The sequence below is a fragment of the Eleutherodactylus coqui genome, chromosome 5 (genome assembly GCF_035609145.1).
Source record: "Eleutherodactylus coqui strain aEleCoq1 chromosome 5, aEleCoq1.hap1, whole genome shotgun sequence".
NCBI lineage: Eukaryota > Metazoa > Chordata > Amphibia > Anura > Eleutherodactylidae > Eleutherodactylus > Eleutherodactylus coqui.
Window position 1 is genome coordinate 121,162,694 of NC_089841.1, and position 26,765 is coordinate 121,189,458.

A 26,765-nucleotide genomic window follows, 5' to 3' on the forward strand; every position below is an offset into this window, starting at 1 on the left:
AGGCTTTGTTCATCTTTATGAGTGTAAGCCGGTCGGCACTGTCGGTTGACAGGCAGGTACGCTTATCCGTGATGATTCCCCCAGCCCCACTAAACACCCTCTCTGAGAAGACACTAGCCGCAGGACAAGCAAGTACCTCCAGGGCATACAGCGCGAGTTCAGGCCACATGTCCAGCTTCGACACCCAGTAGTTGTAGGGGGCAGAGGCGCCACGGAGGACGGTCGTGCGATCGGCTACGTACTCCCTCACCATCCTTTTACAGTGCTCCCGCCGACTCAGCCTTGACTGGGGAGCAGTGACACAGTCTTGCTGGGGAGCCATAAAGCTGGCAAAAGCCTTGGAGAATGTTCCCCTGCCTGCGCTGTACATGCTGCCTGATCTCCGCGCCTCCCCTGCTACCTGGCCCTCGGAACTGCGCCTTCTGCCGCTAACGCTGTCGGATGGGAATTTTACCATCAGTTTGTCCACCAGGGTCCTGTGGTATAGCATCACTCTCGAACCCCTTTCCTCTTCGGGTATGAGAGTGGAAAGGTTCTCCTTATACCGTGGGTCAAGCAGTGTGTACACCCAGTAATCCGTAGTGGCCAGAATGTGTGTAACGCAAGGGTCACGAGAAAGGCATCCTAACATGAAGTCCGCCATGTGTGCCAGGGTACCTGTACGCAACACATGGCTGTCCTCACTAGGAAGATCACTTTCAGGATCCTCCTCCTCCTCCTCCTCTGGCCATACACGCTGAAAGGATGACAGGCAAGCAGCATGGGTACCCTCAGCAGTGGGCCAAGCTGTCTCTTCCCCCTCCTCCTCATGCTCCTCCCCCTCCTCCTCCTCCTCCTCAACGCACTGAGATATAGACATGAGGGTGCTCTGACTATCCAGCGACATACTGTCTTCCCCCGCCTCCGTTTCCGAGCGCAAAGCGTCTGCCTTTATGCTTTGCAGGGAACTTCTCAAGAGGCATAGCAGAGGAATGGTGATGCTAATGATTGCAGCATCCCCGCTCACCACCTGGGTAGACTCCTCAAAGTTTCCAAGGACCTGGCAGATGTCTGCCAACCAGGCCCACTCTTCTGTAAAGAATTGAGGAGGCTGACTCCCACTACACCGCCCATGTTGGAGTTGGTATTCCACTATAGCTCTACGCTGCTCATAGAGCCTGGCCAACATGTGGAGCGTAGAGTTCCACCGTGTGGGCACGTCGCACAGCAGTCGGGGCACTGGCAGATTAAACCGATGTTGCAGGGTCCGCACTGTGGCACTTTCCGTGTTGGACTTGCGGAAATGTGCGCTGAGCCGGCGCACCTTTCTGAGCAGGTCTGACAAGCGTGAGTAGCTTTTCAGAAAGCGCTGAACCACCAAATTAAAGACGTGGGCCAGGCATGGCACGTGCGTGAGGCTGCCGAGCTGCAGAGCCGCCACCAGGTTACGGCCGTTGTCACACATGACCATGCCCGGTTGGAGGCTGAGCGGCGAAAGCCAGCGGTCGGTCTGCTCTGTCAGACCCTGCAGCAGTTCGTGGGCCGTGTGCCTCTTCTCTCCTAAGCTGAGTAGTTTCAGCACGGCCTGCTGGCGCTTGCCCACCGCTGTGCTGCCACCCCACGCGACACCGACTGGTGGCGACGTGCTGCTGCTGACACATCTTGATTGCGAGACAGAGGTTGCGTAGGAGAAGGAGGGTGGTTTAGTGGAGGAAGCATACACCGCCGCAGATACCAGCACCGAGCTGGGGCCCGCAATTCTGGGGGTGGGTAGGACGTGAGCGGTCCCAGGCTCTGACTCGGTCCCAGCCTCCACTAAATTTACCCAATGTGCCGTCAGGGAGATATAGTGGCCCTGCCTGCCTGTGCTTGTCCACGTGTCCGTTGTTAAGTGGACCGTGGCAGTAAACTCGTTGGTGAGGGCGCGTACAATGTTGCGGGAGACGTGGTCGTGCAGGGCTGGGACGGCACATCGGGAAAAGTAGTGGCGACTGGGAACCGAGTAGCGCGGGGCCGCCACCGCCATCATGTTTTTGAAAGCCTCCGTTTCCACAAGCCTATACGGCAGAATCTCCAGGCTGATCAATTTGGCTAAGTGCACGTTTAACGCTTGAGCACGCGGGTGCGTGGCGGTGTACTTGCGCTTGCGCTCAAACAGTTGCACTAGCGACGGCTGGACGCTGCGCTGAGAGACATTGCTGGATGGGGCCGAGGACAGCGGAGGTGAGGGTGTGGGAGCAGGCTGGGAGACAGTCGTGCCTGTGTCCTGAGAGGGGGGTTGGATCTCAGTGGCAGGTTGGGGCACAGGGGGAGAGGCAGTGGTGCAAACCGGAGGCGGTGAACGGCCTTCGTCCCACCTTGTGGGGTGCTTGGCCATCATATGCCTGCGCATGCTGGTGGTGGTGAGGCTGGTGGTGGTGGCTCCCCGACTGATCTTGGCGCGACAAACCTTGCACACCACAGTTCGTCGGTCGTCTGCACTCTCAGTGAAAAACTGCCAGACCTTTGAGCACCTCGGCCTCTGCAGGGTGGCATGGCGCGAGGGGGCGCTTTGGGAAACAGTTGGTGGATTATTCGGTCTGGCCCTGCCTCTACCCCTGGCCACCACACTGCCTCTTCCAACCTGCCCTGCTGCTGCACTTGCCTCCCCCTCTGAAGACCTGTCCTCAGTAGGCTTAGCAAACCAGGTGGGGTCAGTCACCTCATTGTCCAGCTGCTCTTCCTTTGAATCCTCTGTGCGCTCCTCCCTCGGACTTACTGCAATTACTACTACCTGAGTGATAGACAACTGTGTCTCATCGTCATCGTCCTCCTCACCTACTGAAAGCTCTTGAGACAGTTGCCGGAAGTCCCCAGCCTCATCCCCTGGACCCCGGGAACTTTCCAAAGGTTGGGCATCGGTCACGACAAACTCCTCCGGTGGGAGAGGAACCATTGCTGCCCATTCTGGGCAGGGGCCCGAGAACAGTTCCTGGGAGTCTGCCTGCTCCTCAGAATGTGTCATTGTAATGGAGTGAGGAGGCTGGGAGGAAGGAGGAGCAGCAGCCAGAGGATTTAAAGTTGCAGCAGTGGACGGTGTAGAAGTCTGGGTGGTCGATAGATTGCTGGATGCACTTTCTGCCATCCACAACAGGAGCTGCTCACACTGCTCATTTTCTAATAAAGATCTACCGCGTGGACCCATTAATTGTGAGGTGAATCTGGGGACCCCTGAAACTTGCCTCTCTCCTAATCCCGCAGCAGTCGGCTGCGATACACCTGGATCAGGAGCTCGGCCTGTGCCCACACCCTGAATTTGGCCTCCGTGTCCTCGCCCGTGTCCACGTCCTCTAGGCCTACCCCTACCCCTCAGAATGGTGTTTTACGAGTAGAGCAGAAACAGAATGCTGTAATTAAATATGCCGCTTATTGGCCTGTGGTTGGAGGCTGACTTCGCTTACGGAATGCACAGCAGAGCCAGGAAACAATTTTGCGCACGCCTGTGGTGAGACGAAGGTGTGTAGGACTGAGCTAGTGGAATTCACAGCGCAAAAGCAGTCAAGTCACCAAAGGGCAGTGGTACGCCTTAAGTATTTGGCTTCCCTTTTTTTAAATGGTGAGCTGAAACAGCAGACAGATACTGTATGCAGCGTATATTATGTTTACTGTTTCCCTCTGGCGCTATGACGGCGGTGATGTAATGGAGACAGCAGAGCCAGGAAACAATTTTGCGCACGCCTGTAGTGAGACGTAGGTGCGTAGAACTTTGCTAGTGGAATTCACAGTGCAGAAGCAGTCAAGTCGCCAAAGGGCAGTGGTACGCCTTAAGTATTTGGCTTCCCTTTTTTTAAATGGTAAGCTGAAACAGCAGACAGATACTGTATGCAGCGTATATTATGTTTACTGTTTCCCTCTGGCGCTATGACGGCGGTGATGTAACGGAGACAACAGAGCCAGGAAACAATTTTGCGCACGCCTGTAGTGAGACGTAGGTGCGTAGGACTGAGCTAGTGAAATTCACAGCGCAGAAGCAGTCAAGTCGCCAAAGGGCAGTGGTACGCCTTAAGTATTTGGCTTCCCTTTTTTTAAATGGTGAGCTGAAACAGCAGACAGATACTGTATGCAGCTTATATTATGTTTACTGTTTCCCTCTGGCGCTATGACGGTGGTCATGTAACGGAGACAGCAGAGCCAGGAAACAATTTTCGCACGCCTGTAGTGAGACATAGGTGCGTAGGACTGAGCTAGTGGAATTCACAGAGTAGAAGCAGTCAAGTCGCCAAAGGGCAGTGGTACGCCTTAAGTATTTGGCTTCCCTTTTTTTAAATGGTGAGCTGAAACAGCAGACAGATACTGTATGCAGCGTATATTATGTTTACTGTTTCCCTCTGGCGCTATGATGGCGGTGATGTAACGGAGACAGCAGAGCCAGGAAACAATTTTGCGCACGCCTGTAGTGAGACGTAGGTGCGTAGGACTGAGCTAGTGGAATTCACAGCGCAGAAGCAGTCAAGTCGCCAAAGGGCAGTGGTACGCTTTAAATATTTGGCTTCCCTTTTTTTAAATGGTGAGCTGAAACAGCAGACAGATACTGTATGCAGCGTATATTATGTTTACTGTTTCCCTCTGGCGCTATGACGGCGGTGATGTAACGGAGACAGCAGAGCCAGGAAACAATTTTGCGCACGCCTGTAGTGAGACGTAGGTGCGTATCACTCAGCTAGTGGAATTCACAGCGCAGAAGCAGTCAAGTCGCCAAAGCGCAGTGGTACGCCTTAAATATTTGGCTTCCCTTTTTTTAAATGGTGAGCTGAAACAGCAGACAGATACTGTATGCAGCGTATTTTATGTTTACTGTTTCCCTCTGGCGCTATGACGGCGGTGATGTAACGGAGACAGCAGAGCCAGGAAACAATTTTGCGCACGCCTGTAGTAAGACGTAGGTGCGTATCACTCAGCTAGTGGAATTCACAGCGCAGAAGCAGTCAAGTCGCCAAAGGGCAGTGGTACGCCTTAAGTATTTGGCTTCCGTTTTTTTAAATGGTGAGCTGAAACAGCAGACAGATACTGTATGCAGCGTATATTATGTTTACTGTTTCCCTCTGGCGCTATCATGGCGGTGATGTAACGGGCACAGCAGAGCCAGGAAACAATTTTGCACAAGCCTGCTGTACTGCTTAGCTGCGTATTAATTAGGACTACTACCCCCAGCAGACACGAAGTACACTGAAGACGGTCACAGGCAGCCCAAATATAGTATTTTTCCCCAATTTTTTTGAAAAAGCCCACTGCCTATATAGACAGTATATCTCTTTCACCTTTCCCTCTTTCCCTGCCTCACCAGTACTGCCCCTATACTCTGTACAATGACTGCAGACTGAGGACGCAATGGTCTGCACGCCCGATATACAAAAAAAAAAAATTGTGCAACAGTGCTAAAAGCAGCCTCAACAGTACTGCACCCGGTCAGATGTGGCCCTAAGAAGGACCGTTGGGGTTCTTCAAGCCTAAAATAACACCTAACGCTCTCCCTATAGCAGCAGCATCACCAGCACTTTCCCTGATCTCTGTCAGAATGCATGTGTGGCGAGCCGTGGGCGGGGCAGATTTTAATACTCGGGTGACACCTGATCTCCCCAGCCACTCACTGCAGGGGGGTGGTATACGGCTGGAACGTCACAGGAGGAAGTTGTAATGCCTTCCATGTCTTTCTATTGGCCAGAAAAGCGCGCAAATGTCTCAGAGATGAAAGTGAAAGTAACTCGAACATCGCGTGGTGCTCGTCTCGAGTAACGAGCATCTCGAACACCCTAATACTCGAACGAGCATCAAGCTTGGACGAGTACGCTCGCTCATCTCTAATGGAGATCTTTCAAGTCATCAGTGCCCTGAAACAGAACTGTGCCCACTCACACCTCTGAAGCCTCTACCTCCACCACAAAAGGTTTAGAAGAATCAGGTTGAATAAGAACAGTAGCCAAAGAGAAACACGCCTTCAGAATATTGAAAGCTTTAACTGCGCTTGAGGACCACTAAAAAGAAAAGGTACTCTTCTTGGTCATGTCTGTCAAAGGCTTTACAATCACTGAAAATCCCCATATAAACTCACATTAGTATCACCGGGGAACAATTTTGAACAAAATCTTACTTGACTTTGGATTTGTCAGGTGATGTAAATTAAAATAGGCATGCTGATTCCAAAAATGCAGTTACTTTTCTATCGCGTCAGGTTTTTTCTCTACAGCTTATCTTAATGTTATTACTCAAGCCTGGGTCAAGTGGAGCATTAGCACTCGCCTATTGGCCGAGAGTGAACCTTCCTCAAGTGGGAGGGGTGGAGGATGACCTTGGCGACTGGCGACAGGTTATTATTTGTCTAGGCTAATCAGTTACACATGCGATAGTGTGGTGAGGAGTTGTGTGATGCTCTATATAGTGAATTAGCAAAAAAAATTTTTCTTTTTACACATTTATTTTCTTACCTTCAGATTATGTCTGCATCTGCTCTTACTCACTGTAAGTGCCTAAACAGCCCTGTGGCAATTTCATAGTTCCCAGTCAAAGGGCGAACATCAGTGCATTTGTCAAGCAAGCCTATTTTGCATATTTCAAAGACACTTTGTGATCAAGATAAGTCTTGGGCCCCTCACAAGGTGTGCAAGCAATGTGTTGGGAGTTTATAGATGTGGACAAAGTGAACATGGGATAAGGTGCCATTTGGTATACATATGGTTTGGCAAGAGCCAAGAGATCATTCCAGTAACTGTTACTTTTGTATAGTGAAAACTTAAGGATATAACAAGAAAAATAAATGTAAAATAGAGTATCCTAGTCTACCCTCAGCCAGTGTCTCATTTAGCTGAAATCCCAGGGCCAGATTTCGTTGAACTACCCTCTCTTGAAGAACATGATCAGGGCTTAGTCAGACGGGCGTTTTTTGCCGCGATTTGCGCATGCACATGCGTCCGGCGATTTTTTAAAACCATTGCTTCGCAATGGTATCGGACACATGAGCGCTTTTTATGCGCTCGTCCGAAAAATTATAGAACAAAAAATCGCAGATCGCACCTATCTGCGATCTGCGATTTCTGTTCGCTTCTGTATATGCGCTCAACGGGGCCGGCGGCAGCAGCGCCGACCCCATTGAGAACATATAGAAGACAAATCATTCTTCTCTGCCACAGCTGTAACAGCTGTGGCAGAGAAGAACGATGTTTGCCCATTGAATTCAATGGAGCGGCAATACAGCCGCTCCATTGAAAGCAATGGGCTGCCGGCGTGCGCGGGGTGAATTTTCGGGAAGGGGTTAAATATATAAACCCTTCCCTGCAATTCATGCTAAAATGTGTTAAAATAAAAAAAAATTGTATACTCACCTTTCCGCTGCAGCCGGAGTCCAGCCGCGGCCGCTGTCAGTTCTCCTGAACTGCTTCTCGGCACTATTCAGCCGGCGGGGCTTTAAAATCCCCGCCTGCTAAATGATCCGCCTCTGATTGGTCACAGCCTGACCAATCAGAGGCCGGTTTCACTCACACACCCATTCATGAATTCATGAATGGATGAGTGACTGCTGCCTCTCAGCGCTGAGCCAATCAGGGGCAGGTCTGACTCACATCCATTCATGAATTCATGAATGGGTGTGAGTGAGGCATGCCTCTGATTGGCTCAGCGCTGAGCCAATCAGGGGGCAGGTCTGACTCACACCCCCTTCACACCCACTGCAGGACGGCCGCTCGGAGCTGCCGGCAGAAGGTGAGAATGCAATTTTTTTTTATTTTAACACATTTTAGGATGAATTGCAGGTAAGGGCTTATATATTTAAGCCCTTACCGACAATTCATCCCGGGCTCGCCCGCAGCGCATTGCTTTCAATGGAGACGGCTGTATTGCCGTCTCCATTGAATGCAATGCGCTGGACAGCTCCGGCCCGTTTCTAATGAAACGCGGCTAGGAGCAGATTTTCGGGCGATTTGCGGGCGACATGCGCGCACCGGTCACGCGATTTGCGGATGCGCATCCGTCATGCGATCCGCAAATCGCGGCAAAAAACGCCCGTCTGACTAAGCCCTTATGGTGAAGAACTAAGTGACAGCAATGATGAAGATTTTGAAATTGAAGATGAAGTAGTTTGTAAGGATTTGTTCAACATGAACTGAATGATTTGGCACAAGATTCAGAATTAAAAAAAGCTTCAGATCTTCTAGCATCAAGACTGCATAAGAAAAAGTTACTTGAAAAAGGAATGAAGGTATCCTACTTTTGATCTAGAGAAATTGCATTTCTGCAGTACTTTAGAACTCAACTGAATGACGACTGTTCATTGATAGCTCAAAGCAAATTTCTGTGAAAAGAAAACAAAAGGATGGAGATCTTTTAAGTCATTAAAGTGTGTCCTCCTCCACAATGGCAATTTATTTGGTGCCGTCCCCATTGGCCATTCAGTTTCTCTTCGTAAAGAATATAGAGACATACAAGGAGTCATTGAGTTTTTGCAATATCCCAAACACGATTAAAATTGAATGCTTCATTCTTGGTCAGCAACGTGGATAAACCAAGTATTCCTGTTATCTGAGCATGTAGGATGGCAGAGCTCATGGGAAACATTGGGTGGAAAGGAATTGGCCTCCAAGATTTGACCTCAAATCTGGTGATCCAAACATTCTACATAAGGCACTTGTTGACAGAAAGAACATTATAGTCGCACCACTGCACATGAAACTGGGTCTCATGAAACAATTTGTTAAAGCTTTGCCAACTGAAGGAGACTGTTTCAAGTACCTCATTTTGGCATTTCCTAGCCTGTCATTTGATAAAATAAAAGCCAGTGTGTTTGACGGTTCACAAATTCGGCAACTGATCAAAGATAAACATTTCATCGAGACAATGTCAGAACTCCAAAAGAATGCTTGGTTGTCATTCAAAGACATTGTCAAGGACTTTCTTGGAAATAAGAGAGCAAAGAATTACACCAAATCTGTGCAGAAACTTTTGGAGAGCCACAAAATGCTTGGATGCAACATGAGCATCCAGGTGCATTTTCTGCATGGCCATCTTTATAACTTCCTGGAAAACCTTGGAGCAGTCAGTGATGAGCAAGGTGAACGATTCCACCAAGATTTGAAGTTCATGGAGGCATGGTGTCAGGGTAGATGGGATATACTTATGACAGGCAAGATTGTCCACAGATTGAGCAGTCCAGGAAAAGTGTAAATTTTTACCTTAACTGCTACTAGTTGTATACAGTTTGACGTACAAAAACAATATATCCTTTGTATTGACAAGATAACTTTAACTAAACATTACATTCAGGAAATTTTTTGATTTTCCATTGAATATACATTTTGTATGGTTTTTGAGAGAAATGGAGGGTATCCTGGATCTTAAAAAGTTGATGTGATAGAGAAAAACTGGGGTCATTTTTGGATTCAGAAGCCAAAAAGTTAGTAAAAAGCAAGTGTAAGATCTAAGTCAACGAAAATTTTGTTCCCCAGTGTAATTAATAAAACTTAAAAATCTTTGAAGTGCCTTCAAATTTTTAGGCTGCACCCAAACTTTGAAGCACCTCATTGATAAAAGCCTGAAACACCGCAGGAGCATTGGTCAAAGTACAGAAAGATAACATTAATCCGTAGGACAGACTGGAATAGTGCAGCCAGCCCGTCTGTGTATTGAGACCCCATGCCGCGACCCCGTGGCGGACCACAGACTGTGACACTTGGATGTAGAATTGCTGGTCTCATATTTTATTTTAAAAATAAATCATCTTATTATTTCAAATTGATTTTATGGGCCTTCCTATAATTCCTTGCACTGCAGCACAGTCGATATGGCTGGTGGTATAGCGACGCAGGATATAATGCAGCGGATAGAATAGCCAAAGTGTATTATATTTATTTAACAAAGGAATAACAATAAACAAAAGAATAATGATGGTTCAGCAACTGAACTTGTACCGTGGAGTTTCTAGGCATTTTCTACTAACAAGTGAGTATAGTAAGGCCTCCTTCCCACGGACGGATTTTCGCCGCGTAATTCGCAGTGGAAATCCGCTGCGTTGCCCCCTGCTATTAGGTTCTATTGAACCTAATAGCTCAGGGCTCACGGTGCGGAATTCCACCGCGGAATTCCGCACCGTGAAATCACCCATCCTTACCCGCGGCATGCTCTATTTGCTGCGGGTGTACGCGCGGACGGCTTCCATTGCAGTCAATGGAAGCCATCTGTTCACGCTGTCTTCCGCTGTAGCACAGCGGAAGATAGCGTGATATCGCCTCTCCGCCTATCGCCGCCGCGTCATGTGATGCGGTGGGCATGTCACATGACGCTGAGGCACGTCACGCCGAAGCGTCATGCGGGAGCGAGGATGCCGGATCCGGAGGTAAGTTTGGGGGTCTCTGGGGGGCGGCGTGACGCGCTCTGCCGCGGAATTCCGCGGCGGAGCCCGTCACGGCTGTGTGCAGCCGGCCTAAGACTGTGGAAACATTCCATAGTAACAGGAATATCCTGTGAACAGTATCAGTTACATTCAATCAATATCAGTACTGTTTCCAAGGAATACAGAGTACAGAACATAATAAGCAGTCCCTTTACAAGGTTATCACTCCAATGCAGTATACCTTCGCAATGTCTCAATAAGTCCAACTTCACACGGGCCTAAGTGCATTTAAGTGCGATGCACGTTCCATTTTTATGCATGCATGTGTGTGCTTTAGGTCCTGTCTGCGCATATTACTGTAATTTTTGTGCACGCAAGGCCAGTTCACACGCGCACGTGACACTCCCTCTGAAGCCATTGAGATCAATTTTGCATGCGTAATAAGTTGCGCAAATGCATTCATGTGAAAAAACCCTAACGAAACTTGTGCAAAGTCCAATGTCCATAATATCAGCCCTATCTCCTATAGCATGCCTGCTGATTATCAGTCTGTGTCCTACACCTAGTGTCTCACATGAGACCAGTTCACTACACAGGAGTCACCGCTTTTACTGAGCCAAGCTTCCTGGGGCCAGGAGCGCCTCTCCAGCGCTCCTTTCCGTTCTCTTCTCCTCCTCTTGCTATCCTTCCAGCACTGCTCTCGCTCCACTTATCCTCACTTCTTGATGTTTCCTCCACTTCTGATGAGTCCGGGCCATACAGGTGTCCATATGCTGGCCAATCTGAGATTCTTGAAAAACAATACGCAACAATTCTTTTTCAGCCATTGAAATAGCCATTTAGTTTCATGACTAAGGTCAACCACACATGGGCGTATTGACGCAGGCAATTTTTGCACCCACAATATGCAGCGAATAGAGCCTATTAATTTCAATGGATTCATTCTTACAGAACTATTTTGTGTGAAAAAAAAAGTGATATGCTCTATTTTTGTGCGCATTTACACACCAAAGGTCCCTATAGAAATCTATAGAGATGTGCAAATGCGTACTTATGTATACGCAGGTATGCACAAAACACTGCGCATACCCGCATACACCTCGAGAGGCTAATTAGCCTTTTATATCAGAGCGGAGGTGATTCCACCAACTGTGTAAACAAGCATATATGCAAATATGCTCGGTATTTGCGCAGGCACGAGCACAAAAAACACTCCTTCATTGGACAAATATGTCCCTGGTGCAGAGGCGTAACTTGAAGCTACTGGGCCCCAATGCAAAACCTGTAATGGGGCCCCCAACTATAATGCTTTATTCTTTGTACTAGGCTCCCTATATGGAGAAGAGAGGCCTTATGGGCCCCCTAAGGCTCCTGGACCCCGGTGCAACGGCATCCCCTGCATCCTCTATAGTTACGCCCCTGCCCTGGTGTAATCGATTTCCCACTACTTGCAGATATTGACATCTATCTAATGCATGTGCACAAGAGCAGGGTAATGCAGATACAGCTAAATGCAATACTAAAGAACTTGACACAAAAAGTGTTTTATTCATTTTGCAAAAGAAAATGCTGTTTAGTAGTTTGCAGATACAATTTTGATGTTTTACAGAAATTTTAGAGCATTTTTGTACCAATTTCAAATCAATTTACCAGCAGGAGTAATAGTTTAGAGACAAGCGATCCACGTTTTTGGTACTGACTGTGATGCTGCCTGTTGGGGAATAGCTTTTTCTTTCATATTAGATCATCAGTGTTAGATTAGTGGCAATTCATCTGAATGGGACAAAGCTGTAATACACTGGACTGCCATTACTTAAAGTACGAACCAATTTCCTGACCAGTGTAAACCTTTAAAGAAGCTCCACCACTAGTCCAAGCATCACAGCCATTTCAGCTGATCAACGGGGATGCCAAGAGTTGGACACCCCACAGACATAATATTGATCGTCTATCAGAAATCAAATGAAGAATTGCACTTGGACACAGTACAATGCAAGGAATGGCAAAGTTATGGAACAGCAAAAATACTAACATTGCTACAAAGATCCGAAGGATAAATGCAATCGTGTTTCTGATTTCCATGTATGCATGCGAATGTTGGACCCTCAGGAAGGCAGATAGAAGGAAAATTGATGCTTTCAAACTATGGTGTTGGAGAATAATGCTGCGTATACCAGCTAGACAGCAAAATCACGAAACAGCGGCTCTCAAACTTTGGACATCTGCAAGGCAATTCTCTGGAAACAACATTGATGCATGGCACAGTTGGTTGATTGCAAGGAAATTATGCCAAAGAACACGCGGGCTAGACGCAATCAAGGCGAATACAAACATAGAAGAACTGAAAGAAGTGGGCTTAGGAGCTGAGTCCATTCCATACTCGTCAACTATAAGCTCTTTTTCGCAGTTGACAGCTGTGCGGATCACTGCAGTTAACTGTTTAGATGCAGTGGTCAAAGTTGACCACATGTTCAAACAGTCAGATATAGGGGGGGGGGAGGGGGACGGACACAGGCTACTGATGGGCTAGCATGGTAGCCTAGAGCCTAGTAAAGGTTACCCAGGGCTTCACTGGCAACGTTAGAATTCACTATATACACTTCAATACTAAAGTGTAACGGGCGGGTGGTACATGCTCAGTGGCAGGTTACGTGATGGTGCGGCGATGACAAACTAAGGATCATAAAAAGCGGGGACATAATTCAGAGCCCCGTTGACGCCTTCCGACAGTGAATGTCCTTGTAACCAGGGAACTGTTTGAGCCACCTCAAATCTAGCATTTGATAGACTACCAGGGACTTCAGGTGTAACGGTCTGCCCTTCCTTGGGTAGCTCGGTCACACCATGTAAGTTCCCTCTATCTCATTCACACTTCTGATTATTCCTTCACCTTTACCTCTGGAGTGCTGCCCTTGTTTCTAATTGTATTTCTAAAGGGAATTAGGATTCTTTTATACACTAGCGAACAAAAATAGGCAGATAAGTCACTCAATTTTGTTTGCATGTCATTCAGTTGTTCACATTCACTTTAATAGTGAATGTGAATGACTGAACGGTCGCTGATTACATGCAATGACGTGCAAACGAGTAAACAAAGATTTTTATGCCTGCATAAAATGAACGATGAATGAGAAGCAAACAAATTCTCATTTGTCGTTCAATTGTTTGCCGTTTTTACACTGAACAATTATCATTCAAATTTGCACGATTCAATGATTCTTGGAACAATAATCATTCCGTGTAAAAGGGACCTTAGATGGAATTGCATTAAAGACAAAGATCAAACTAAATTAATGAAAAGGTAGTTTATAGAAAAAAGGGTATGATGAGACTGATAAAGCTTTACATGAGCTTAAAGGGGTTGTCCCGCAAAAGCAAGTGAAGTTAAGCACTTCTGTATGGCCATATAAATGCACTTTGTAATATACATCGTGCATTAAATATTGGCCATACAGAAGTTATATACTTACCCCCTCCGGTGTTGGCGCCCCCGTCTCCATGGCGCCGACCGAAACCTTCTTCTGCCTGGATTAGACGCGCTTGTGCTGTCTGCCCTCTTCTGTCCTGCTCCGGTGTGCTCGCGCCGCACAGCTGGTCTGCGCATGCGCAGAAGACCTTTGCGGCGCGAGCACACCAGAGCGGCCCCTTCAATGGGACTGAAATGGCAGACTGCGCAAGCGCGTCTAATCGAGGCAGAAGAAGGCTTCGGTCGGCGCCATGGAGACGGGGACGCCAATACCGGGGGGTAAGTGTATAACTTCTGTATGGCCAATATTTAATGCACGATGTATATTACAAAGTGCATTTATATGGCCATACAGAAGTGTTTAACTTCACTTGCTTTTGCGGGACAACCCCTTTAAGTATAGGGTCTCAATATAAAGAATACACAAATGAGGGATAAAGATTGAACTTCTGCTTTATTACTAATTATGGTAAAAATGCTTAATTACCTGAAAGAATATTTTGTAGAAACTAGGGAGTATTAAAAGGAGATCCTATTCTGGGTTAATAAGTCCCCTCTTAGACATTATAATATATAAATAAACCCCCAATGTGAAAGATAAACTAGTACAAAGCAATGTCCTATAAATAAACTGTCATCTCAAAGTGCGAAAAAACAATTTGTTAGTTTTGACAGAAGAATTTCAGAATCTAATGAAATGCATATAAAACATCCACTTTAATGGAAAATCAATTAAAATCTCATGAGCAACAGCAGGAAGGGTGGCGAATAGCTAAGCGTTTCAGAAAAGAAATCCTTTTTCACAGCTATGAAGAAATGCGTAGCTACTCGCCTCCCTTCCTGGTGTTGCTCGTGATTTTAATTGATTTTCCAATAAAGTGGACGTTTTATATGCATTCTGTTGGGTGCTGGAATTCTTCTGTGATAGCCTGAGTTCTCCACACTTGGAACTGCTTCCGTGCACACGGATTGCATGGAAATGAAGAAATGGAGAGGTGCTGTTTCTCTTGATGTGGGGCAAGAACCCTAAAATGGATGTCTGCAGATGGGTGTCTTCCTTATGGAGAAGATTCTTGTTTGTCTTATATCATTAGTCATGTTGCAAGGCCTTAACAATGGAGATGATATTGATTAAAACATACCAGTGAAATCATGGATGGGAGATTTTGCACATTAAATTGACACTTATTCTCGGGATATGGAGGAGATGTAAAGCTGGCCATACACATTAGATAAAAGTAGGTTAAACAATCATTGAATGAACAATTGTCTAGTGAACAATCATTTCATAGACACAGCTATACACGTTAGTCCATATTGGCAATCACAGTCCTTCAAACTAGCCATACATGTTCAATGACACCAGCCAATGGACAAAAGATCTGTTACGTTCGTGTGGACAAGTGATCACTAGGCCCACACGAATGTGACCCAAAAGGATAAGGAACACAAGGTCAAACTACAACAGATTAACACCTCTTCCTATCTTCTACCAGGGTTAGTGACACTGACCTACCTGAGCGGGGACATTGTCCCTATAAAGGGCTGCCCAGAGGTCTTCGCATCTTGGCCCTTGCTGCTTCTAGGAACCCACAAACCCTGGATATGACACATACACATGCCACCACCGACAGAGACAACTGGACAGAGTAAGAAGATACACAGAGCCGTAACTAAGGCCTCCTGCACATGGGCGGAAATTCCGCAGCAGGATTTCCTGCAGAATTTCCGCCCATGCCCGCTGCCATAGTAGTAAGACACAAATAGTTGTATTGTTCATGTCTTTTATTGAGGACATATCCACAGTTATTTAACAACCTGTAGGTACACCTTTAGAAGTATTCACCTCTACCATACATTTTGTGGACACTTAAGGCATATGAAGTGTTCAACAAGTCTGGTGAGGTCAAACAGTTTTTTCCCCTAGTGTTGTTGGTGCAGCCTGACTATTGGTTTCCCCACCAATCTCTAGAAAAGGGATGACCAGTCCCCATTCCAGATGAAGAAGTAGCTACATTATCACTCAACTGTTTTCTAATCTCCAACATAATATAATCCTTAGTGACGGAGCTTTTTTGTTTTTACCCTTTTGTGTTTTTTCCTCCCCCTTTTTGAAAAATCATAACTCCTTTATTTATCCATCGATCAAGCTGTATGAGGGCTTGTTTTTTGTGGAATGAGTTGTATTTTTCAATGGTACTATTTAATGCATCAAATAATGTACTAGAAATTTTTTAAAGATTCAAAGGGAGAGAAATAGAAAAAATCTCTCTCTCTCTCCACATATATATACACACACATATAAAGGTGAAAGCCCTCACTGACTGATTCACTGACTCGCCACTAATTCTCTAACTTCCCGATGTCGTACAAACATGAAATTTGGCACATGCATTCTTTAGGTCCTAAATAGGAAAAGTAAAGGGGTCACAATTCAATGCTTATTGCAAAAGTATTGGCACCTATGTAATGTACCTAATCTAATTCATTAACTTTCCCGTGTCATACAAACATGAAATTTAGCACAACCATTCTTTAGGTCTTAAATAGGAAAAGGATCACACCTTGATTATTCCATGCTAAGTACAAAAGTATTGGTACCCCTGTGTAATGTACCAAATCTAATTCTCTAACTTCCCAGTGTCGTACAAACATGAAATTTGGCATGACCATTTTTTAGGTCCTGAATAGGAAAAGTAAAGGAGTCAAAACTCGATTATTCAATGCTAAGTGCAAAAGTAAGTGCACCCCTATGTAATGTAACTTCCCGGTGTCGTACAAGCGTGAAATTTGGCGCAAGCATTTTTTAGCTCCTAAATGAGGAGAGTGGCAGGGGTGGCACATTCTGCAGAGTGACATTAGTACATGAAGCCTGAGTAGAATCTAATGCTCCTCTATATGTCTACATATTTTATTCCTCGCTTACTCTAAAGTAACCTTGACTTCATAAAATTTTCTGTGCTGACAAAACATAAACACCTGTATCAAATTAACTCAGGGAAGCCGAGTATATCAGCTAGTTGTAAATATGGCAAATATGGTTGTTGTTTTTTTAATTTTATTACTTTTTAAAAAATTAATTAGTAAAACGTTATTGTTCTTATTTTTACATTTTCTTTTAACATCTAGGGGACCACAACTCACTATGCTTTGATTGCTCCTACTGCTATCACATTTGACTTCAACATTTATTGTAAACAGGCCCGATTGGCCGCGCGGCTTGTCAGGGCTGTTGCCGGTGGGTATCAGCTGTAAGAAACAGCTGACACCCGCGATGTATGGGGGGAGATAGCCCCGTGATTTCCCTGCATACACATTCTACAGCTGCAGGATGTAAAAACACTATAGGGCCATCACTAAGAGGGTTAATACAGAATGATCTTACAGACTCCAACATTCGCTCCGTATTTCAGATTTGGGATGTCCCATGGATATACCATTATAGGAAAACCGTTTTCAACTTCTAAAGGTTTGTTAACTTTTATGTAATTCCATTCCAAAAAAATATATATTTCAAGTGAAGCGAATTGAAGAGTTTTTACCAATCCTAATTATTTCTAAGAACAAAATGAACATTTTAAAAGGTTTCTAGGTCAAGTATTTTAGATCATTTGTGGCAGATGTATTGTTTAAAGGAAAATGAAGGGCATTAATTTGATATTGCTTAAAAAGTTCAGAGAGAGCTTTATTACATGACCTTTTACAATTTACAATTGGCCTTAGATATTGTTGGAACCTGGGTAAGGACGTTGATGATATAAGCAGGAATGATGGCTTGTAGAGAAAAATGAATAAGAAACATGCACACAATAGAATACTTGTCAGATTTTAGCAAGAGTGCAAGATAAAAATGACACTGCATTATTAAGGTATTTAGGCATGCCAATATGATGTCCTGACTGGATTTTAGACTCCCAGTGGCAGTAGAGATGCCGAAACACTCTAGCAAAAGGTAATAATAGCAACACAAACAGCAAGACACATATCTGAATGTATTGTGATACTTGCATCGTCTAACAAGTTTTTAGAAGCTATAAAGCGAGAACATGTTAAAGTAACTATATTAGCAGTTCTTTGGGGTTTTGGAAGAGAGACCAGGCTTCAATTACCAATATATTATGCTATTTTCCTGTTATAATTTGATTGAAAAACAGTATTTCTTCTTACCTATTCTTTATCAGACACAACAATATGACTTTTGGAAAAAGGGGAAAGCCTCTAGTAGAAATGATTTGCTAACACTTACCACCACTTTTCTACACATGAAAGTTGATGGGAATACTAGGATGGTATGGTTTCAGTGCAGCATTACAGATATCAACTCTGCTTTTGTGTGCAAACATCCCAACTCCATAAACCACAACACTGGACCTTTAATGAAACTTAATATCTAATTATATGATTATCAAGTAATACAGAATATGTTGACAACAACTGTTATTTGATGTTAAAGAGGTTCTTTCATGAAGACTTAAGTCATATGGATGTCAGAGATGTGGGCCTTGCTTCTTGGTATTCAGATATAGGTAGTTTCTATAGCTTCAGCTGTGTAAATACCAAGCTGCAGTGAACCTCTTTAGAGTGCTTTCTGACGGGATGGAATATTCCGCAACAGCATTGCCGAATATGCCCTCTTCTGGAATATTCTAAACTAAAATCCACACTGCTATTTTGACGTGGAATTGAATATACAGTTAGGGCCAGAAATATTTGGACAGTAACACAATTTTCGCGAGTTGGGCTCTGCATGCCACCGCATTGGATTTGAAATGAAGCCTCTACAACAGAATTCAAGTGCAAATTGTAACGTTTAATTTAAAGGGTTGAACAAAAATATCTGATAGAAAATGTAGGAATTGTACACATTTCTTTACAAACACTCCACATTTTAGGAGCTCAAAAGTAATTGGACAAATAAACATAACCCAAACAAAATATTTTTTTTTCAATATTTTGTTGCGAATCCTTTGGAGGCAATCACTGCCTTAAGTCTGGAACCCATGGACATCACCAAACGCTGGGTTTCCTCCTTCTTAATGCTTTGCCAGGCCTTTACAGCCGCAGCCTTCAGGTCTTGCTTGTTTGTGGGTCTTTCCGTCTGAAGTCTGGATTTTAGCAAGTGAAATGCATGCTCAATTGGGATAAGATCTGGTGATTGACTTGGCCATTGCAGAATGTTCCACTTTTTTGCACTCATGAACTCCTGGGTAGCTTTGGCTGTATGCTTGGGGTCATTGTCCATCTGTACTGTGAAGCGCCGTCCGATCAACTTTGCAGCATTTGGCTGAATCTGGGCTGAAAGTATATCCCGGTACACTTCAGAATTCATCCGGCTACTCTTGTCTGCTGTTATGTCATCAATAAACACAAGTGACCCAGTGCCATTGAAAGCCATGCATGCCCATGCCATCACGTTGCCTCCACCATGTTTTACAGAGGATGTGGTGTGCCTTGGATCATGTGCCGTTCCCTTTCTTCTCCAAACTTTTTTCTTCCCATCATTCTGGTACAGGTTGATCTTTGTCTCATCTGTCCATAGAATACTTTTCCAGAACTGGGCTGGCTTCTTGAGGTGTTTTTCGGCAAATTTAACTCTGGCCTGTCTATTTTTGGAATTGATGAATGGTTTGCATCTAGATGTGAACCCTTTGTATTTACTTTCATGGAGTCTTCTCTTTACTGTTGACTTAGAGACAGATACACCTACTTCCCTGAGAGTGTTCTGGACTTCAGTTGATGTTGCGAACGGGTTCTTCTTTACCAAAGAAAGTATGCGGCGATCATCCACCACCGTTGTCTTCCGTGGACGCCCAGGCCTTTTTGAGTTCCCAAGCTCACCAGTGAATTCCTTTTTTCTCAGAATGTACCCGACTGTTGATTTTGCTACTCCAAGCATGTCTGCTATCTCTCTGATGGATTTTTTCTTTTTTTTCAGCCTCAGGATGTTCTGCTTCACCTCAATTGAGAGTTCCTTTGACCGCATGTTGTCTGGTCACAGCAACAGCTTCCAAATCCAAAACCACACACCTGGAATCAACCCCAGACCTTTTAACTACTTAATTGATTACAGGTTAACGAGGGAGACGCCTTCTGAGTTAATTGCAGCCCTTAGAGTCCATTGTCCAATTACTTTTGGTCCCTTGAAAAAGAGGAGGCTATGCATTACAGAGCTATGATTCCTAAACCCTTTCTCCGATTTGGATGTGGAAACTCTCATATTGCAGCTGGGAGTCTGCACTTTCAGCCCATATTATATATATAATTGTATTTCTGAACATGTTTTTGTAAACAGCTAAAATAACAAAACTTGTGTCACTGTCCAAATATTTCTGGCCCTAACTGTAGCAGAACTCTTCTACATTTAGATGTGCGGATTTTGGTGCGGAATTCTAGGACAACATATTCCGCAAACTTGTTGAGGACTATTGGATCCTGTCTGAAGCCACCCTTAGAAGAAACATTGTCAAGTGTGTTCCTTTAGCAGAGATTATCACTTAATGATTCAGTCTTATAAACAGCGACTAATGTTGTATGTATTTCTAATATACATTCCTAGGGTTGGGATTAGTTGGTTAGTAACTTAGCCTGTGTGTAGATGACATGTGAAGTACATACACCAGCCTTTAATTCACTGGATCCTTCACCCACTGTTGTAGATAGCACTCCTCTAAGTGTTTATTTTATGATACATAAAGAAACCACTTACATGGAAAAATAGTATTAATGTCACAAAGTAATAAGGTTTTACAAAAAAATGTGAAAATGATGCTTTAGAGAAGAGCGTTTCATGAGAACAAAACCCTATTTATTTTGAATTGTATGGATGATATACAGTAATCCATAGTTAATGGGTTATGGGATTAAAACTCTACAAGGTGCAAAGTCATTAGCTCACAAAGAATAATGTTAGCAATCATGGCACAATCTTAAAATTATGGCTCTGGACAAAAAAATAAGTTGTACAAAATGTAAAGAGTTAAGTGCCCACACAGTGGTTGTTATCTCAGAACCGCTCAGGGCAGAAAAAACAATAGAAATTCTCGCACTGCTGTGCACTATTCACAGATTTGGGGAGGATTAAAGTTCTACTTTGTTCTTGGCAGACTGCACACACAAAGCATATTTTAATGATTATATTAAATTGTTCTTAAATCAACTTTAATTTTTTCTTTCATTGAGAATTGACAATAGAAATGAATCTAATTGACAGCGTAGCACAACACCATCTCAGTTCCATTTCTCTTTTGATATTATCACTTTATCAGGTTTTTTCAAATGTACTCTGTTGGGGTCATTTATCAACTGGAAAGAGTGTGTTGTGATAAAGTTCTTTCATCCTCAAGATACATATACGGTACATGGGGTGTTCTGCCATTCTATAGCTGGTGAACTGAGCAGATGCTTTACATCACATTGTGATCAAAAATAGTCAAACAGTAATTAAATATAAGAGTATGGCTGCTGGGTTGATTGAATATCAATCAGTATTCTGATACTGGATATATACTTCAAAGGGGTTACCTGGTTTTATATACATTACAGGTCAAAAGTTTTAGGACACCTTAATTTGTTTTCAGTAATTTTTGACAGTTCAAGTCCAGCAAATAATGGGAAATGGTTCAAAAGTAAGTTGAAAACAAAAATATGAAATTTTAACCTGAAACGCAACAATAGTCTGAATTTATGATTTTAAACAAAGGGCTTTTTTTCAGGGAACATATCAAGGACAGCTGCTTTGCAGCACATAAGACAAATTATGGTTTGAAAGTGGATGCAAACTATTCCTACAGGTGCATCAACTCCTGTAGTTTACTTTCATAATCTCTAATTCTACATAACCAGTGTTGGAACAGGCTGCATTAGAACATCCTATAGGGGAGGATTTGGACAGTTTTGCTCTTCAGGACAGAGCAAATTGTTATCATAAGGGCAAAAAAAAGGCAATTAGCCAAAGAAGACAGACAATTAGTGAAGTTAAACGAAATACTAGAAGCCCGCAGCACTCACTGATTACAAAAAAACTCCCATCAGGGAGGAACCTCCTCAGTACAAGGAATGCAATAGCCACAAAAGGTTGTAAACTAGCAACCGAGAGGTCATCCAGAATATGTATGTGTGGCAGCATATATGAGTGCAATCAGTTATTCAAAAAAAGAAAGAACTTTATTGATCCATGTAGCCAATTCAGGCAATGTTTCGGCCACACATCGGCCTTTATCAAGCCATCTGACCAGGCAAAGAGTCCATGCTGAAAAAAAAAATGCAGATTACATTTTCTTTTTTAAAAAACATTTTTTTATTTTGTAAAAGTAGTAAAATCTAAAAAGATCTTTATAAACCTGGTATTGCAGTAATACTGCTGATCCAGCTAAGAACATTATCATGTTATATTTACCGAATGGTGAACACAATTGTAAAAACGAAACCCAAAAACAATGGCAGAATTTCTGGACATTTTTCCATCTACGCCCCCAAAAATGTAATAAAAGTTCTACAACGCATTATATGTACCCCAGAGTGATGCCATTAAAATATACACCACGTCCCACCAAAAAAGGAAGCCCTTATACAGCTATGTCATAGAGTTATCGCTTTTGCAATGTGACAATGAAAATTGCTTGGTCCTCATGGCACAAAATAGGCTGGTCACTAAGGCGTGACAGTAATAAAGTCAACTTTTACTGTGCAAATTATGATAGCGTATATAATCAGACTGTTACAGTTGTTTCTGTTTGTTCTCTCTTTTCTTTCCATATGTTCCAAACTGTATTTTGTATAAAACATTTCATACACGATGCATGAAGTCATGATCACTATCACAGTTTCTGTCCACAGGGTCCTAGTTGCATCAGAACTGGAGCCGACATCAGCTAGGACAGTTTACCCGTGCTTTGATGAACCTGCACTTAAAGCAACTTTTAAAACTAGAATTGTGCACAATTCCAGCTACGTGGCTTTATCTAATATGCCGGCTATAGGTATGTGAAAAATGTTTCTTGTATTTATTTCCAGTTGAGGTTGAATAATAGAGTTGAATGACAGAGATAACACCTTGCCTGTGAGATCGGGGTTTTTGCTTTATTTCACTGAAAACCAAAAGCTTTATGACTAACCTCTATATTCTTGTCCCCGTCGCGCTTTCACAGGTCCATGAAGCTGAGCTTAATTCTGATATTCAAGAACTAGTAATAAGAAGTCAAATTGATTAGTTTTTTTTCCCATAGAGCCGTCATTTGTGCCTTTTTTCTTTTGTCAGGGAAAGGAAACCAGTGGTGATGACCAACTCTCTAGTGTGAGGATCCTGCCAAACAAAATAATTAGTTATGCACAGCATAATCAGATCATAGCAACTTTCATGGTTTCTAAGGGCTCCTTCACATCAGCATGTTTTAGTCTTATACGAGACGAAACAAAACCATTGATTTTAATGGTTTAGTTTTTATTAGCGGTATTCTCACCCGTTAGTATTATGGGTGAGAAAAGATAGGGCAGGACTTATCTTACCATAGGTTTTTTTCAAACTATTTTGAATGGCCTGATAAAAAATAAAAACCCTGATTCATGCTCAACTACGTTCCATAGAGAAGAGCGTAGTTGTGCATACACCCATGTGTTTTTGCTCTTAAAGGGGTTGTCCGGCCACACAGGGTAAAAATTTTTATAATGCTGCTGCTTCCCTTTCAGTAAGGATAGTAACACACAGCATACAGGGGCTCAAACCGGCCGGCAGATCAGCTGCAATGTCAGTTTATTACCTTAGAATCTGATGTTCACTGCAGCTTTCAAAGATGGCGCCTCTGTGCTGCCTTCCCACAATGCTGTGCGCGCTCCCGATGGCAGTAAGAGGCATGAAAAAGCAGGATTTCATGGCCTCCCTCAGCTCACATCCTAGCCCCGCCCATGACACGCCCACCTCTATTGAGCTGCTCTACAGTCTCTCCCCGCCCAGGCCCCGCCCCCTGCTGCATACTATACTCAGAGGGGTTGTAGCCAGGGGACACTTATACACTCATGGTTCAGGTTAAAATCCTGGCATGAGTGTATAGTGAATGGAGATGGGCTGGGGAGAGCCGAGAGAGAACTCTCCTGCAGCCCCCCACTGCAAAGCTACCTACTGCCCCCTCACCCTGCTAAAGTAAAGTAAAACAAAACATTTCCCCACACACACATGCCCTCATAGTGCCCCTCCCACAGCGACCCCCCCCCCCCCGACTTCTGTCAGCCGGGTCCCTGCACACACACCCATCACTGCACCCCCCCCTTGCGCACATCCATCCATCCATCTCTCCCTCTCCACCCCCCCCTTCCCCCGGGACTTCTGACAGCCGGGTCTCCAGACACCACGAACACACACACATATCACTGCACCCCCCCCTTGCACACATCCGTCCATCCATCCATCCATCTCTCCCTCTCCACCCCCCCCCCTTCCCCCGGGACTTCTGACAGCCGGGTCTCCAGACACCACGAACACACACACACATCACTGCACCCCCCCCTGCACACATCCATCCATCCATCCATCTCTCCCTCTCCACCCCACCCCCCCTTCCCCCGGGACTTCTGACAGCCGGGTCTCCAGACACCACGAACACACACACACACATCCCTGCACTCCCCCCTGGCACACATCCATCCATCCATCCATCTCTCCCTCTCCACCCCCCCCCCCCCCCCCCCGCGAGAGCCCACCCCTCCACTCATTCTTACCTTGGAGATGAAGAGCCAGCAGCCGCGCCTCCCCTGCAGGCAGAACTGAGCTTCCCAGCAGCTGAAGTTCTTCTGCACATGCGCAGAGCTGTGCTGGAGAAGCGTGTCCCCGTCGTCCCGACAAGAAGAGGACAAGAGACTTGTCGGGACCCATGGCAACCGAGGAGCAACACAGGGGGGGGGGGGCATCACAAAAGATAAGTGAATAACTTCTGTTTGCCTAATTTACAATGCACAATGTATATTACAAAGTGAGACCTAATGTTTATGGCCAGACAACCCCTTTAAGCCTCATTCTATGTATAACAGTCTTTAAAAGTCCATATAAACAATAGACAAAGTCGTCTAAACCCACTGATTTCACTAAAATTGGGGGCCATTAAATGTGTATGATCTTCATTCCTTTTGTTTTCCCTGGAGATAAACCATGGTCCGAGCTGTCTGTCTGCGGCTTTCTCCATTGTCCCCATATTAAGCACACAAATGTTCTGCTGAATGGAAAATTCAGGAGAAACAGTTGTCAGCTGAAATAGTGTTCAGCTCATGACTAATAAAGGTGCATGGGCATCTTTAGAGCCGATGACTAATAAAGGTGCATGGGCATCTTTAGATTCATTGCAATAGAGCCACTGGGGATGTGGGTGTTACATCTGGAATACAGACTGTTAAACACAGTGCAACATGCCATATAAACAAGTCCTAAATGTAAAAATGCCTTGAGAAGTAGAGCTCCATTTTAACTAATACTTAGGGTCTAGTTACAGAAACTGCTGTTGGTCTAGTAGTCAGCAGTTCCATCAAATTGAACGGTAGGAATAGCACAACATGTATCACTATTCTTCTGTCAAAAGGGCAGGAACCCTGAGTGACTCAGTCATAAATCAATGGGGTCCATCAGCACCATTGGGATTCGTCAGTCAACAAATTCAACACAGCAATATGCCTCCGTTATTAACAAAAGCTCTTCCACATACATGAACAGAGTCTAAGGCAAGTAATTGTAGTTTAATACAATATGCCCTTATTTGTGGCAGATTCTTTTCTACATTTGCCCCAAATATTACCCATTACCTGCAAAATCTGCACTAAATTCAGGGTGTTAACCAATCCTGTATTTGTTCGCTGAGTTTATTTCATACATAGTAGACATATTGGTAGTAAACCACTTGCAGATTGTAACCTGCTGTATAAGGAAGCTCTGTTACAAGCAATTATACACAAGTCGTGCAAATACTATAGTTTCCTAACACTGAGTATTGAATTTATAAATAAATGTTCATTTGTTAGGATAAGACATTTTCTTAAGCACCGGAATAGTCCGACCTCAATGGGATACAATTGTAAATCCAGAAAGTAGAGCATATTAATTAAATGACTAATTCATGCATGAAGCAAAAACAACAGGTAACATTTCTCAAGTGTTATGAGCAATAACTACTATTGCAGTGTAAATGTAAATGTCATTTTTAATTGGATGCTGCCTAGAAGTAATATGTATTGCATGACGCTCCAGTATGAGGAGACTGAAGCTCACTGATGTGGGTTTTTATTTTTCATATGAGGTGCCATTACAAATCAGTATGAGTGTGAATATATGCAGTAACTATGCATATGTACATGTATGTTTAGTGTGTTCTTGTGTACATATGTATCAGCTTTGTTTTTGTCATTGTTTTGGGACACAATATGGCAGTATTATTTGAGCTCAGTAGGGCAGGATTATTTGGACATTCCGTTGCAATGTTGTTTTGGCACTGGGTGGCAATATTATATATATTGTATATGACAGAGGTCATCCTGACTTGATAATTGATCTGTAGGTGGTTGTTTTTTTTTACAGACCTAAGGCCCAAAATGTTCTACTTACACCCCTGGGGACTTGTATGACCGCTAGTAAGCTGCTTGTCCCTTTCTCTGCTCACAGCACAGTATCGATACAGTCTTCAGACGAACTCATGTCCGATCATCTGGTTGGAACATACTGCCTAAGAGCCACAGCCATTTAAATAGAGTTGTCAGGGGGTACATCTGCCTTTTAATCTAATTTTGAGACTTCTCATCATACATTTTCTCTGAATGGAGGTTTAGTAATATAATACTACACCTGTTCATAATACTCCGACTACCCTGTAAATTTCAGTTATATCACTCTATATTATTGAATTCCATTGATGAACTATCCAGCAAGGTGCTGCTTAGCGCCTTAAAAATGTCACCAAAATGCATACATTCTCAACAAACAGCAGCCGGACTAAT

At 44.1% G+C, this 26,765-nt stretch overlaps 1 protein-coding gene across 1 annotated transcript in view; it reads left to right on the forward strand.

The window, feature by feature from the left end:
• Positions 1-26,765, forward strand: part of LVRN (laeverin) — a 98,634-nt gene that overhangs the window by 14,263 nt on the left and 57,606 nt on the right. Inside the window, exon 2 of the mRNA XM_066603089.1 lies at positions 22,635-22,777. Within this exon, the coding sequence (XP_066459186.1) occupies positions 22,635-22,777 (143 nt within the window). The remainder of the gene's footprint in view (positions 1-22,634; positions 22,778-26,765) is intronic.